This window comes from Lissotriton vulgaris, chromosome 7 (genome assembly GCF_964263255.1).
Source record: "Lissotriton vulgaris chromosome 7, aLisVul1.2, whole genome shotgun sequence".
NCBI lineage: Eukaryota > Metazoa > Chordata > Amphibia > Caudata > Salamandridae > Lissotriton > Lissotriton vulgaris.
The window spans coordinates 614,900,324-614,917,561 of NC_141695.1; the positions used below are offsets into that span (position 1 = coordinate 614,900,324).

Sequence of the window (17,238 nt, forward strand, 5' to 3'; positions counted from 1 at the left end):
GGCTCGATCACTAGGGCAAACAGGAGGGGCGACAGTGGGCAGCATGGTTGTGTGCCGCGGAAGATGCCTTATTGTGTGGATACTATTTTTCCTGTCTTGACATGCGCCGTAGGTTTTTCATAGAGCATTGTCACCCATTTCAACCAGCCCCCTCCAATTTCTATACGTCTCTTGGTTTCAATTAAAAATAATCCTATCTTACTGTATCAAAGGCCTTTTCCAGGTCTATCGATAGGAATGCCGCTTGTGGTGTAAGCCATACATCAGGGTGGTATAACACAGAGTACATCCTCCGTAAGTTATATGTTTTCTGGGATGGGATTAACCCATTCTGATCTGAATACAAATTAGTCCCTCGAGCAAATTATCAAATTCCAAATCATTAGCCCATACAAGACAGTAATTTCAAGTGTTCGTCCTTGGTCTTTATTTCATATCTTATATCTTGAGAAGACTTGTTTGCACTTAAAACACACTTCAGTTCTTCGATGATGCAACCAACAGCCACAGTTCTTGCCAACACGTGTTTAGTCTATTGGTAATACCCAAAGACCTCATCCGGGCCATGGCCTGCTCTATTAGTACAGATTTGTAGACAGGCTTCCACTGATATTGTAGACCGGTCTCTTCAAATCCAATTTAACAGTTATTGATAGAAGCGTAATCGTCAATCCAGCACATGTAATCTATTCTGCAAGCCCTCTAATTCCCAGTGCATCTCTCTGTGCCCCTATTGATTATCCCAGGCAATGTCCTCTTATCACTAGTTTGAACGCCTCCCATTCACGAGTCCTGTGCATGTCATTTGCGTATTATTATAAAAATAGGTGTCTATTGCAGCACCAGTGGTTTCCTTAAAGCAAGAGTCTTCTAATATCAATGTGTTAAAACGGCATAGTGGGATCCATGGGTGTACCCCTGCATGGTTGAAGGTGAACAACAGAGGGCCATGATCCGAGAGCATGCACCACAAGTATTCCGTGTGGGTGACAGAGCGGCCCAGGTTGGGGGTGCATAAGAAGGTGTCTTAGTTTGGTGTACAATTGATGTATGGGAAACTAGTACGAGTAGTCTCTGCCCCCCATGTGTTGTGTTCTCCAAATGTCTACTAGTCCCAAGTGTCTCTCCCAATCTCAGAACCTTGCTGTCGTATGATGAGCCTGGGTGCCTGGCTATGGGGAATGGGAGCGGTCTAGTGCAGTATCAGTGACACAGTTAAAATCACCCCCCAGGAGCATGTTTATCATAGCCACCTCGGCTATAGGGGCTGAGAGATCCCGGAGGAAGAGACTTGGTCCTGATAAGGGGCATACACATGGCCCAATATAACCTTGCATCCGAACAGTTTACCCTGTAATAGTACATATCTACCCTCTTTATCTATTAGTGTGTGTTGGGATTCGAAGGGTACTCCGGCTTGTACCCAAATTAACACTCCCCTGGCATATGCAGAGTATGAGATTGCAAATATTTGCCCTCGCCATTTCATTTTCTGTGCCGTTTCCCCGCTTCACTGATAGTTATATGTGTCTCCTGCAGCATGGCCATCTGAACTCCCCTCCTCCTTAAGTATCCGTGTAGATTGTCTGACAAGCTCTTTCGGGGTTTCCGAGGGGCGGGTCCTTATCCTCCGGGCTGTTTCTCGAGTGGTGTCGTCCACCCTGTAGGGCATTAGGCAAGTTGGACTGTTGATTTTCAGGTTAGAATTTGGGCCGGAGCGACAGGCTTACACGTCTGACATCGGTGGCTTCCAAGCCACTCCTCAAGTGTGGGTTCTTCACATCAACTTGATTTAACTCTGAGGTACTCGCCTGGCCGTGAAAGACTTTTCGACATCCCTTTGTGGCCAGTCTGTCCAAATCCTGATGGGCAATACATCTGCAATGTTGTATGTTAACAATCAGGGAGGATTAGGGTCTCACCATCTTTGTTGGAAAGTGATTATGCTCTAACCATGAGCATGCCATCACAGACTCTGGCTGGTCTTTGTCTAATTTTGCAGGCTCTCTGAACACCAGGTCTGAAAAGCAGGCCAGATTCGGTGTCCTCTTTTAGACCACGAGTGGCATCTCCACTCATAAATAGTCCAGCTGGTCTTTATCCTGTCCCACGTAAGAATTATTTTCACTACTTTAAAAACATGCAGTGCCCACAGTCCTATGCCCTTCGGTATCCATTGCAGGGAGCTTTGGGTAGTATATTTCAGTTGAGGTGGAGTTTTCCACTTCACTACGCGTACCCTTCTTTACCCTTGATTCCTTGGGTCTTGAGGAAGATTTGCCATGACTTTGTCCCAAGCCACTATGATCTTCTGATCTTACAAAGAGTGTGTGGTTTGGGAACTGTCTGTTACACTCTGTGTCTCCCTCGCTCACTTCCTCTCAGAGCAGATCTCCTCTGCCTGTTGGCAAGGCCGGTTCTGTACTCCAACCTCCAGAGCCTCTAACTGGCTGGAAACTGAACTGGGACACTTGAGCTCCATCCAGCTGCCATTGGGGGTGGTTGAATTCTTACTTTAGGTGTGTTGCTCGTCCATAAAATCTGTAAGGTACAGCTGTTTTGTCGCATGGTGTTCAAAGCAGAATGTGTATCCTCTGAGGGATGTCTTTTGGAGGTCCTCTATGTTTTGCCTACCAGGTTTGTGTAGTGGTCACTTTCAGACTAGATTGTGACCCTGCCAGCATGTGTCCAGGCCCTGGTCAGCAGCAGTTTGGACTACGGAAACGCCCTCTACGCTGGAGCCTCGGCCAACTTCCTGAGACTGCTCCAACGCATCCAGAAAGCCTCTGCGTGCCTGATCCTCGACATCCCTCGCCGCAGCCTCATCACACCCCACCTGAGAGACGTGCACTGGCTCCCGGTCAACAAGACTATAACCTTCAAGCTCCTCATGAATGCACACAAGGCACTCCACAACACCGGACCAACGTACCTCAACAGACGACTCAGCTTCTACAGCCCGACCGCCAGCTCCGCTCTGCGGACCTCGCCCTCGCCACAGTCCCCCGCTTCCGAAGAGCGACCTTTGGCGGCAGATCGTTCTCCCACCTCACCGCCAAGACCTGGAATACCCTCCCCATCCACCTACAGCAGACCCAAGACCTGCTGACCTTCAGAAAACTCCTCAAGACCTGGCTTTTCGAGCAGTAGCATCATTCTCCACCCCAGCTCCTTGAGACCCTCACAGGTGAGTAGTGCGCTTTACAAATGATATGATTGATTATTCCCAGACCTTCCCTGTTTAAATCCCCAATCGAGATCATATTTTTGAAGAGCTCTCTCATGTTTCCTCCTATACTTTCCTCTTCACTTTTGAGTTTGTGAAAGATCGCCTCTGTTTCGTGTGGCCATTACTTCAGCATGTCATGGCAGCAATTTGCAGGTGCAGCACACACCAGAGAAACTGGTTCAGAGGATTAAAGCAACTATCCTGTCTACTATGGTGACCCATTCCAATTTGGGGCATTTTATTTACCTTCTCACTTTTTCCCTGAGGAGAAGAAATTGCGTTGGCTAAACCCTTAGAGGCCGGTCAGTTATAGCATCAAGCGGGTGAAGTAGATCAGCTCTGATGAGCAGCTCTTCATTATGTAGGCATCCTAAAAATCAAGCTGGTCTACAAGTGGGCCGTATCACCCTGGATCATTTTTTGTATCACAATGTGTTATATCCTTGCCCATAAGGAACCTCTTAACACCATCGATGCTCATGGTATTCTGCTGCTGTGCTGCAGATTTCTAAATCCCATTGTTCATGACGAGCTGGGCTCGTCATCAGTGTTTGAGGAGGCTACACCATGACGAGCCCAGCTCGTCATCAGCCTCGAAGGGGTTAAGGCATTCTGCTCTCAATCTACCAGAGGGAAATTTTCAACTTCCACACTTGCCAATGATGTCCCCGTGGGTGAGATTTGTAGTATGCAACATGGCCATCTCTCTGTACTTTCACCAAGCATTATTGCTTGGATTCAGAAGTGAAGAGGGGTAGCCATTTGGCGCTTACTCTGATTTAGGATTTCTTTGTCTTAACTCTCCTTCAGAACCACCAACTGGTAGGAAATACTGCTTTGGTATCTATTCAAGAGGTGATTAATTTGCAGATCAAAATATCCATTGGAAGGAGAAGTTCCTTTCTTTCAGTAATGGTCTTTATTGTGGACACTCTATCTTCATGCTTATTCTTCATATCTACTTGAAGATTATTCACAGGTACCGGACACCTTACCATTCTGAAGGATGGTCGAAGGCCTTCCATTTAATAAAGTTTCAAGTTAGTCTGTTGTGCTTCACTGCCACTGGGAAAATGAAATTGTCCTCATCTCTGCCTCGAAGGGGAGAGAAAAAAATGGATGGGTGGACATCGGTGCACCTTAATGGAATAAACATCACCTACTGACGTAGGAGAGCTATGAAAAGTTTGTGAATCCAGTTTAGGAATATACAAGTGGTGAGGAATGTGCTGGGTAGATGGAGTATTCATCAGAGAGATTATTACAGAAGGTAAGCAACTTTTTCTTTTTTCATATTTACTTTAATTACAATCAAAACATTTTCTCAAATTATGTATATCAAAAGTTGTTTTAGGTTCTTGAACACACTTTGATATACATCACAAGGTTCTCATTTATTCAATCCTCCACTAGCTTTATAAGCGCTTGTAGACTTTCTTATCGTCTTTACTTAGATTATGCAACAAAACATGTTTACATAAATAAGTAGACTTTTCTGCTCCACTTACAATAAGGCACAAACAATGTGGCCCTTTCTTTCCATTGATTAATTGATTTAGCAGAATTTTTTGAAAAAAACAGCTGTTGGAACATGCTGGTTCAACAAATGCATTGATCAATGAGTGCTTAAACAAAAATAAAACAAGCATTTACAATGCAATGGTTTCGCCTTTGGAAAAGTTAGAGCTATTGGTATTGTAAATGACAAATTTTGTATTTATGTGTTGGTTTTGAAAACAGATAAATAAATGGCATTGTTATTTACATTTCCATTCTCTCGCAAATGTGAGACCTATTGTACCCTACGGACGAGCTCAGCAGACAGCAATTACTACCACACACACCCAGAGCCACACACACACACACACACACACCCAGAGCCACACACACACCCAGAGCCACACACACACACACACACACACCCAGAACCACACACACACACGCACCCAGAGCCACACACACACACACACACACACACCCACCCACCCAGAGCCACCCACACCCACCCAGAGCCACACACACACACCCAGAGCCACACACACACACCCAGAGCCACACACACACACCCAGAGCCACACACACACACCCAGAGCCACACACACACCGAGAGCCACACACACCGAGAGCCACACACACACACACACACACACACACAGAGCCACACACACACACCCAGAGCCACACACACACACACCCAGAGCCACACACACACACACACCCAGAGCCACACACACACACACCCAGAGCCACACACACACACCCAGAGCCACACACACACCCAGAGCCACACACACACCCAGAGCCACACACACACACCCAGAGCCACACACACACACCCAGAGCCACACACACACACAGCCACACACACACACCCAGAGCCACACACACACACCCAGAGCCACACACACACCCAGAGCCACACACACACCCAGAGCCACAAACACACCCAGAGCCACACACACACACACCCAGAGACACACACACACCCACCCAGAGCCACAAACACACCCAACCAGAGCCACACACACACACCCAACCAGAGCCACACACACCCACCCACCCAAAGCCACACACACCCACCCACCCAGAGCCACACACACCCACCCAGAGCCACATCCACCCACCCAGAGCCACACACACCCACTTTGCTCTTCTGAAATGTTGGCATGTATGGTAGTGAGCTGTGTGGTGAGCTGTGTGTGGTGAGTGTGTCTCGTGAGCAGTGTTTGGGGAGCTGTGTGGAGTGAGCTGTATGTGGTGTGTGGGGATCAGGGTCTGTCCCCCGCACTGCGCTGGTTTTGCCCCCGGTCGGATCCTGCGCTGCGCTGTGCGCATGCGCAGTGCCGGCTGCTGCTGCCCCTCGGAGGCTCTTTCATTGTCTCGCATCTCTCCCCGGCTCGCCCTTTCATCCACGGACCTCAGCCCAGTCACCGGAGACAACTGGACCGTCCTGGCGGGGACTGATCTGCGGAGGTGAGGTGCCCTGTGCGGCTCTACCACCCCCCGGGGGCAGCGGGGCTCCTCCTTTCACCCACGGACCCGCTCTGCCTTTCATCAGGGCCCGGGGACGGATCCTGCCCTGCAGCCCTTCAGTTGAAACACCTTCTCCCAGGCTTCTCTGTGACTTTCATGAACCAGTTTTTGCTCACTACTCAGAACTCCTAAGGTGAACACACACACTTAAAACCATCCCTAAAGCTGAAAGTAAGTGACGGTACTTGTGGAGTAACTCTGTAGGAACCATGTGTTGGTAGGGCCAGCTGTAACTAGAAGAATGTGTGCACCTAGTGACTGCTGCTGTTCAAGGGCTTTCCGGATGCTTATTACCCTTCCCATTTACACTGCCGAATTGAATTACGTGGTGTCAGAGCCACCTTGAATTCCCGTTATATATTGGGCGATAAATGGTTAACGGTAATCACTAGTCCAGTTTTTGTGAAGCTGATACATGGAGTGGTGTGCATGTGTACATCAGGTGAAAGTGTGACTAACAGAGGGCGGGGGGGGCAGTGGAGCGGGAGGGAAGCGTTTACAGTCAGGCCACAGCCGTGGGCAGGTGTCAGCGGCTCTGGTTACCTTTGTGACACAAAAAAGACGCCCATGGAACTGTAACTGGCGGGCTGAGACCTGTGCGGATCAAGACGATCGCTTGCCGTGGGCAGCCGCTGCTTTTGTCTGCGGGATGAAACGCAGCCCTTTTCCCCTTACCGGGGACTGCCCCGCAGCTGGCCGCGCGCTCCCACGCGGGTTCCCGCCTGTGACTCCGGTGCCTCGTGCCAGAGGGCCGGCAGGCAGCACTCTGATGATGACCAAATACTATCTGTCTCCTTGAAACGGCGCGCACCGCTAATGTGCGCCATGCTGGCCTTGTTGATTATGCACACGCTGGGCTGCGCGAGGGTTGTCGACCCTTGGCTGCCGTCCAGCGTCAAAGGACATATGCCGAACTCATCCCCACCCCGAAGGCTCACTGCTGGTTCCCCTTGCTGACCACTTTTAAGGCCATCATGAATGATGCCGCCACCTGTCTGTGGCTGGCAAGCTCTGCATCTTCAGTATCTCTTGTCATACGTCGAAGCCAGGACTGTGTCAGAGTAAAGGCGAAGAAGTGCAAGACAGAAGAAAAAAAAGATACGGCTGTGGAGAAGTGTGGCTCACTGAGTGGAGAAGTGTGGCTCACTGATTAGAGCAGGCAGACCCTGAAGCAGAGGTTAGACTCGGGACCAGGGTTTGATTCCCGACGCGGCAGGGTGTTGAGCTCAAATGTCCACGGACTCGATAATTCTCGCTTCGGTGCCTGACCAAATCATGGGTTCACACTATGCAACTCTGGGCATTAAGCTTGCTTAATCTCCACAACGGCCCCCCTGCGGCGGGATGCCTGGCTTTCACCTTGGGGATGCCCTGTAGGGGCTATCTCACAGGGAAAAACCAGGACGGGTTCCCAAGGCAAGCGCGGAGATACCCCTTCGGGGGTTGATTCTGGCGCTATATAAGAAATGCAATAATAATAATAATAGAGGTGCCCCGTGTGACAGCGGGGACGGGCACACGGACAGCGGGAGTCACGAGGGGGGCGAACAAAGACATGGACAGCGGGAGGGGGGACGGACAGCGGGATACAACCATGCAGGACCAGGACGATCGAACAAATGATGAAAAACATCCATGTAAAAAAAGAAAATAAGTACACGCCCACAGTGGACACGTCTTCATGACGTTGCTAAAAGCCTAAAAATCGCCGGAACGCCCACGAATCTGCTCCGGCATTGACGGACAGATCTCTGTTCCAATGGCTAGCCTCCATTTATGGAGCTAGCCAATGGAACAGAGGGGCGGGACAACACACACATACTGTACACATAAGATTTCGCCTGCGCCGAAAAGCTGCGCGAAAAGCTGCGCGGTGCGCAGCTTTCGACAGGCGAAACCTAAAAACTGGGCACATGATCAGTCTACTTAATGAAATCTTATCCTACTGTGCAGATTTAACCCTTTGAGAAACACCTCCATGACACAGAATTATTATTTTTCTTATGGAAGATTACTTTTGTAATTACTGGAGGATTTCTATGAAAGCCTCTGCAACATGTTAAAAACACGGGAGGTAAAAGTGAGAGGTACCCCTTAACAACAGACAAGGGAAATGGGGTTAACCAACCGACAAAAAGGAAAGATTCCCTTGAACAAAACTAACTTGACTGAGCTAGACAATTAAAATCATAACAAGATTCGCGTATGTAAAAAGAATTCTTACAATTTATTAATAATACAAACATTAAAAGAGTGGACAATGAAGGAACCACTCAACAACAAATTAAAACAAGAGATAAACAATAAAATAAATTGACATTCAATGTTGACCAGCAAAATTGAAACACTAAGACAGAAAACAGTAAGACATTGAACTCGTGCAATACTGGGTGTATATTCGAACTCTATTTCTGACACCTAAGTTATGTACACCACTAAATAGTGTATCAACATAAATGTCCGAGTCATGAATTATACTGAGTGGTGCGTCGACGCGTTTCGGTGGTTTTCCACTATATTATCCACCTTTATCAAGACTACTCTTGGTATCTGTCATGGTGTAGGGGTCAATATGATCACCCTAAAAAAAATGAATACACAATAAGTTATGATAGATACATGAAGATTTGCAGTTGTCACAAGCTTTTTTATCTTAATATCATATGATGAAAAGGTAACAGGTTTTTATAAGTGTATTTCTGTATACTACACCACAACAGATACCAAGAGTAGTCTTGATAAAGGTGGATAATATAGTGGAAAACCACCGAAACGCGTCGACGCACCACTCAGTATAATTCATGACTCAGACATTTATGTTGATACACTATTTAGTGGTGTACATAACTCAGGTGTCAGAAATAGAGTTCGAATATACACCCAGTATTGCACGAGTTCAATGTCTTACTGTTTTCTGTCTTAGTGTTTCAATTTTGCTGGTCAATATTGAATGTCAATTTATTCTTATTGTTTATCTCTTGTTTTAATTTGTTGTTGAGTGGTTCCTTCATTGTCCACTCTTTTAATGTTTGTATTATTAATAAATTGTAAGAATTCTTTTTACATACGTGAATCTTGTCATGATTTTAATTGTCTAGCTCAGTCAAGTTAGTTTTGTTCAAGGGAATCTTTCCTTTTTGTCACATGTTAAAAACACAACCACCCTCCTTTTATTGATCCTGCTTTGTTTACTGGGCTGAATGCAAGGGAGGGTGAGCAGCAGGCAGGAGAGGTACTTATTTCCTTTCCTATGTGGGGGGCCACTTGAATTATACGCCAGGGAGAGTGCTGAATTATGCGGCAGGGTGTTAATTATACAACAAGAAAAGGCAAACTATAGGAAGCAATACGGCACATTTTGAGGCAGTGTTGCTACATTATTTTGACATTTTTTTTATACCTGTTAACACTGTCTGGGCACAGTTCGCACCACAATAGTACCAGTTTAGCACCCAAATACAGCAATAAGCAACAGAAAGGTATCAAGTCAACAATTGAAAAGGGCATTCCATTGTGTGAAATCCCAGCCCACGACCGCCGAGCTCAGCGGCCAAGTGAAGGAAGAAGGGCGAGTTGGGCGGCCTGTGTCACCCGAGCAGCCTGCAGCTGGACTCCCGGCTACCTACCCCTGGACGGGCTCTGAGCCTGGGCCACAAAGCGGGGTGTAAGCGTGCTCTCCCTGTACCAAAACAGATAATGTGCCCCCGCCCCCCTCCCCCTTCTTGACACAACACACTGAGACTAATCGCCCATAATTGAGGGGGCGGGGCGAAGTGGTGGGGCGAGGGGTCATCTATTGTGCCGAAAGTGCAAATGGTCAGCACATGAGGCGTCACTGCCTGTGCTCCTGATGGAGAAAAGGTACCACAGGAAAAAACAACTGTTTTCTTAAGAAATCTCCAGCGAGGTACCTTAGCAGAGGAGTAAGGCGACAATGTTAATATAAATGCAAAACTCACATGTCCATTACAAAATACGTTTTGTTGTCAGCTGTTACATTTTGAATGCGACAAAACAATAAGTTATGCCAAATTTCAAACACAGGCACTGCAAATTGGTTTGTGAACATTGCAAATATTAGAAAATATAAGAAACAAACATTTCAAGTTAGCGTTAAAATATTACTCTGGTGAAAATCTAATTTGCCCTTTTCCAAATGTTTTACATATAACTCAGGTGAGGCGTGCACTGCAAAGTAAATAAACATTCTACTGCTGAGAAAAAAATTGCCAACCGAAAAAAATGTCTATAAGGCGCTACCAGCCCGTTCTACAGTCCACCAGGAGTGTGTTCCCAGTGTATTCTTGGCACAAGCAGGGCAAGGACAAATTAACAGGAACACTGTACTTGTGTAGCACACAATTTCCACAGATATAATTAAGCAAATACACAAAACACAAGTAATTTGTGCGTGCCTTTAGTCAACTTTAACGACTGCTCCTTGTTTTCTCAAATTCAGAATGATGAAAGGCAGAGCTACCTCGACGGTGTTCTGGCGTCTGTTATTTGGATGCATAAAATATCGTAGACAAACGTAGAATACCTAATTTACGAAAAACAGTGAAAGAAAAGGCACAGGATCCGGATTTCTCCAAATGTGGACATCATAAAAATTGGCATAAATATGAAGACGCATTTCTTCACGTCAGTAACCGTCTTCTATCCGTCTTTGGTCAAGATGAGGAGAAGGGGGTAGTGGAGGTTTTCGTCATACACACGGCCCTCTTCACTCTTCAGCTGCAAGTAAATGAAAGTCGAATGTAATGACCCTGCACAAATACATTGACACATTGGGCAAAAATCAAGCTAATCCACTCTAAATACAGTGCAGGTTGTAAATGACCGTAGAGGGCAAATTGCCACACTATGGCAGTCATCTTAGGCTCAAGAGGGACTCAATTCATGTCAGGAAGAGCCCCAGTTCTGTTTTTTAGGTATTTCCTAGAGATCAAATAGCATTCTAAGAAGTTAAAGAGCATTAACAGATAAGATGTTTATGCTAACAGGAGCATCCGAAACTCGAGGTGCGTGAGATGTCTTGGAGCCCTTCTTTCATAGGGTGAGGCTACCCGGAACGCCGTTGCCACGTCAGGGCGCAGACCAGCAAGATGCTCTGTGTCCCAACCAATTACCCAACAGCAGGTAGCATAGCCCATGTGTACAAGTCCCAGCATGCATCATCAATGTATATGTGGGTGTATAATTCATTTACACATGGAAACAACTCTCCTAATTATTTTGCGGCACAATTTGAAATGTTGATACTTAAAGTAACCACCTAATCATATGAACTTTAGATCATGTGGCAAAGACTGGATAAGGACTGTGGTTTTAAAAGCACATTCAGAATGTACCCACACAAAGTTTAATGTGCCCTTTGAACCTTGACGCCAGGTTCATTCTCTGAGGGCTTATTGGACCTCTTTGACGTGAGATGACTCCCCCTGCCGGTAAAATACCACAACTGTTAAGTGAACGCTTACAAAATTGTGCTCAAGTCCTGCACTCCACAGCCCCTTCCTCCTGCATCACAACGAGCAAGACGCATGTGCCCGCTTGAGATTGTAATCCACTTTACCAACAAGTATGTGTTGCACAATGATGGAAGCGACTAGGGTCTGTTTCCGGGTGGCTGCCCCGTTTAAAGAGACAGGTCACTTTATTTACTTACAGTGGATATTTTCTCAAAAAACTTGGCGAATCCTGGGCAAGTTGCCCAGGGCACTATGAGCCTAAAGAAAAAATTGAAAAGCCTTAAAATAAGCATCGATATATAAAATACCACTAGAAAAATTATGCATATTATAACGTCCTGCGCGATAAGAAAGTCAGTGCCGGGTACACTGCAGGACTGCACCCCGACTTCACAGAACCACCCCTGCCAGAACTTTTTTTTCTCCGCTCGGTGTCGCAGTGCAACCGAAAATAATCGTACAGGCACAAAGAAGTTAAATAAAAAACAGAAGCAAGCCTCCCTGGAGCACATTGTAACGCATCTCAGGAGCCTCAATCATTAGTTAGGGGGTAAAAGACCTCGACAAAGGACTGCCCTTCTGTGAGTCGGGGGAGGCAGGCTGCAGCACACACACCTTCGAAAACAGTATGAAAATGCCAGCCTGGCTGGGGAAAGGTTATGCGGTTTGAGAGTAGATCTGCTCATCAACCCCCCCCCCCCCCTTTTCGGGATAAAAAAAAAATGATTGTGCTTCTCCAAGTTCCACAAAAAAGAAGCCCAGGTCTTTTGCTTTAAAAAGAAAAAAAAATCTGCAGAAAGCAAATGTTGCAAAGAAAACAATTTTCCAATTTTGTAAGCAAAATCGGGTTCATGAGGTGTGAAGGAAATTTATATAGCTACTATTAGTGGCATTATGTTTTTCTTCATAATTGGATGTAACACGCTCAGGCCTGGAGGGTGAATAGCAGCCGCGGGAGTGGAATTCACACCGCTTACCCTTTCCAGTGCCCACAATTATCAAGAGCACACCATACAGATTATAAACATCGGGCACTTGCAAGGCGCCGGATTGAATAGGTAAACTAAGGCGCAAGCTGGTCATTCTTTTGACATAAACGTCCACGCTTCATATCATAGCCTTTCAAAGTTTACTTCCATTCAATAGCAGGAATGCAATTTACCGGAGACCCCTTTGGGCTTTTTTAATGCTACGTTTAAACAAGCTCTTAAAATAAAAGTGGAGGCAAAGTAAGTCAGGTCCCGGGCCGGCAGCCAATCACAGCGCGGCCCGCGGAATGACGTCACGGGTGTGTCCCGGGCTGGCAGCCAATCACAGCGCGGCCCAGGACACACAGCAACAAGGGGTGGGACTTAAAAAAAGTCAGAAACGCCCACGATTCGCGTTCTGAACGGGAAAAAGTGATTGACAACGATTTCTTCCAATGGCTAGCCTTCATTTATGGAGCTAGCCAATGGAAGAAGGGGCGGGTTCAAGTCCCCCATACTGTTCTAGCATTAGATTTCGCCTGCGCGAAACGCTGCTTGCGCAGCTTGCGCAGCTTTCGACAGGCAAAACCTAAAAAGTCGTTCCATAGAAGAAAGCAGAGGAAGCATAGAAGCCAGTCAGTCAGATGGTAAAGAGGCTATGGTTTGTGATAAGGACAAATGCAGGATGGATAGGCTAAAATAAGGAGATCCACCCAAATGAAAGTAAGCACATAAAAGTGGCAGTAAAGCCATCTAGTGGTTAGCAACTGGTGGGTCGCAAATCCCTTAATGTTCTCAGTAAGCCCACAATGTCTTTCGCAACCAGGCAGTTTGTGCTTTTGTGGGAGGTTAGACCTAACGACACAAACTTTGTGAAAACGTTGCAAATGAAGGGTTTATTTTAGAAGTTAGTGTAAGAAACTAAAATAAAGAAACATTCTTGTGGAAGTAGCAATGAGTTCGCAGAAACTCTTCTATTCCTTTAGATTGGCAAATGAGTCACAAGTTATTGTGGGAGAATGAAGATTTGGATAGTTACTCTTATATGAAGCAGATGGAACTCCAGTTTTATAAATCTCTCTCTTAAAATGCTGATTTGCTTCTTGTAATCTCTGGTTTTGTTTTTATGGAGAAATGCAGTACTCTTCTTCTTTCTGCATGCAACAGACTTTGAAAGTGTTGACTGGAATTAAAGCAGAATGGTACTGGGAATGGATGTTTGCTGTCCTGTCCTGTGTGGACTCGGGCGATGTTAGTTGATAGTCTAGTGTTGGTGTTTTGACATCAACGAACTAACCATTGTTTCTGGCTGGATATTGTGCTGGGCGTTTAGGTTGCAGACCATAGGTGCACTTAGTTGACTGACATACATAGGGACTGGTGTACCCAGACCTCTGCAAACAGCAGGGATCCCTGTTAATGTGAGGATCAAACAGTTGTGAGTTTGTTGGACACGAGTGCAGTACACTTTGTTCTGGAAGGTTCGTGCGTTTCGTAAGCAGTGGATGCTCTCCATTAAATGTGGTCAGTACATTTAGTGAGCAGTAACTGCTCAATGTGGTGAATGGGTTGCTGTCTTGATTAAGCTGTTAGGTGCAATTACTAGTCGGAGCATGGGACAAGAAAAGGGTGATCGATTTATGGATGTGTCAGGAGGTTGATCAAATAGCTGTTCCAAGGTGGATGGAAAGCTATTTTTGTTGAAAAATGGTAATTAACTTTAACTTTCATACATTTGATTTGCAGTGTGGTGGTTGTAAAGGGCATCTTTTAAGTTAGTGTTGTAAAGACTCTGTTAGAATAGCTTTGAAATGCATCAAATTGTTGATGTTTTGAATCAGCAGCTGATTCTAGATCAATACTTGAGATGAGTGATACATTGCCATACAGGATGGGGAATGCTGGGCTTGCTGATGTGGTAGTGCTGTAACGAGCATGAGATGGGAATAATATATGGGTGCTAAATGGAGTGTGTGGTGCACAGTTATTAGGTTTCCAAACGTACTGTAGACTTTACTTAGGGTACGCAGCATGCATACAGCTAGAACTTGAGATATTCATTACTTAAACCAGTGGGCGGTGTAATGCAGCTTGCTGAGAGCAGAAAATATAATTTGTAGCACACATATGAAGCATTGGCATGCAATGTGCGGGCAACAGTATGCAGATGGTGTAGTGCATTGGAGGCAAATGCATGAAAAGTACTCTGGCAGGGTATTTTAGAACGTGTGAGACAGTATGTGGATGTGCAGTGAGCTGTTTAGGCAGTATGATAAGTGTATTCTGCACTGCTAGGCACTGTGCTGACAGAACATTCACTTCAGTCAGTACACCATGGCACAGTACGCTAATGGCAATATGTGAAACTCATTGTAGGGTAATGGCATGACAGTACATAGTATGCACAATGCACTTATACAGTCCACTGGTGGAGGTTAGTCCACTAAAAACCATTTAAAGGTGTATCCATATGCCGTTTGTTGAGCACAATACCGGTGCAGTACATGGGAAGTACAGTGCACTCACACAAACATCATGTTGGATAGGTAGTGCACGAAGTACCTGTCATCACTGTGGAGTTGATGCTCATTATTCCTTTATTTTTCTGCAGGTTCTTAATGAGGAGTGTGACCAGAACTGGTTTAAAGCGGAGCTCAGTGGCAAAGACGGTTTTATCCCCAAGAACTACATAGAAATGAAACCACATCCGTGAGTATTAAAGGAAGATGTGACCCTCACAGGGAGTGCATGTATGCTTACATTCTCACATAAAAATCCAGGTGTCAGTGACTTGTTTTCATTTTTATTACAATTCGGTTACCCTAATAAATTTGGTGCAATTCTCTGGCATATTTGCTTGACAAAACACCCTAGAACCCGCTCAAACTATTTTTCATTAAAGGCTGTCATGTCTTCTTGTGTTTCTACGAATCACAGCAGGGACAGTTAGGCATGGATTTCCGGGCCCTATCTAGTACACATGATTTTGGTGAGCATAGCATCCCACCACATCTTTGTGGCCTTTTCTTTGGGACTTAGAACAATCTGTGTTTACTAGTCACTATCACAGTGCATCTCCTTGGTATTGTTAATTACCACTGGTGTCTCAGGGCCACATGGCTTGAATCCAATTGGATGATTGAGTTACTTCCTTTGTGCACTTAACTCTCGAAGCATAACGCTGGCAGTCAGAGCTTTCTCCATGAGGGATAGAACGTTAGGAACTCTGTAACATTTGACACTAGTAATTGCACTTAATAAGCTCAGTGTCCTCTGTCTTATTATTAGAATAAAAATACTGGTATTTTATTTGCAATTGGGATTGTAGGCCCAATGTACAAACCCATTTTGCAAGTGTAAACCCTGCAAAAAACAAAATCAGAGGGCTTGTGGCAGCAAAATGACTTTTTCCAATTTACTAAACTCATTTTGTCAGACGGAACTGCCTTTCCAATTCCCATAATGTATTTTGCAATCCTTTCCGAATCTAAATTAAGGAGGTATGAAGGGGTAGTCCCCTCCTAATGGTGAGTTGTAATGGTGCTCCCTATCAGTCAATCAATCAATCAGTTAGTCAAATTGTACAGTGTGACTAATCACCTTAAGAGGGTATCCAGGCGGTGGAGGGTCATGAGAGTTGAGTAACTTAGTTGAGCAGCCAGGTCTTGAGCGCCTTCTAGAATTCCAGAAGAGAGTTAGAGGTTCGTAGCTGCATGGAGAGGTTGTTACAATTTATTGCCACAAGGTAGGAGTAGGAATGTCTTCCGCTGTTGCTTCGGTGGATGTGGGTGGTGTGGGCGAGTGAGGTGGACACAGAACATAGTTGTCTGGTAGGTTGGTAAAAATTCAGGCGGTGGTTGATGTAGGCTGGTCCTTAGTCGTGCAATGCTTTGTAGGCGTGGATCAGCAGTTTGTATTGGCACCTCTTCTGTATAGGGAGTCAGAGGAGTTTGAGGTGAGGGGTAATGTGGGTCAGTTTGGGGAGGTCCAGGATGTCTGGCGTCTGAGTTCTGTAGATCTAGAGTCTCTGCAGACATTTTGTGGTGATCCTTGCGTAGTGTGTGTTGCCATAGTCTACTCGACTGTTGACTAGGGCCTGAGTGACAGTATAAATGGTGTTAAGGAGGAGCCATTTGAAGATTTTTTTTATAACCTGTGAAGTGTGAGAAAGCAGGAGACTTCATTGATCTGGGAATTCATGGTCAATTTGCTGTCCAGGATTATGCAGAGGTTTCTGGTGTGGTCGATTGGTTTGAGTGATGGCCCTACTTCCGAGGACCACCAGGAGTTGTTCTAAGGGGTGGTATTGTTGCCGAAGATCAGCATTTCAGTTTTGTCCGTGTTGAGCTTCAGGCTGTTGTCCTTCATCTAGTCAGCAAAGCTCTTCATGCACTCATGGAAGTTGGTTCTCATGGTGGCAGGGTCTACTGAGGATGAGAGTATCAGCTGGGTGTCATCCACATAGGATATGATATTTAGTCTGTGGGATATGACTATGCTGGCCAAGGGGCTCATGAATGTGTTGAAGAGAGTG

General features: G+C 45.7%; 1 protein-coding gene across 2 annotated transcripts in view; it reads left to right on the forward strand.

The window, feature by feature from the left end:
* The window catches only part of GRB2 (growth factor receptor bound protein 2), a 313,545-nt gene that overhangs the window by 142,220 nt on the left and 154,087 nt on the right, over positions 1–17,238 (forward strand). For both annotated transcript variants that reach the window (XM_086930763.1, XM_086930764.1), the window contains exon 3: positions 15,316–15,413. In XM_086930763.1, the coding sequence (XP_086786889.1) occupies positions 15,316–15,413 (98 nt within the window). The remainder of the gene's footprint in view (positions 1–15,315; positions 15,414–17,238) is intronic.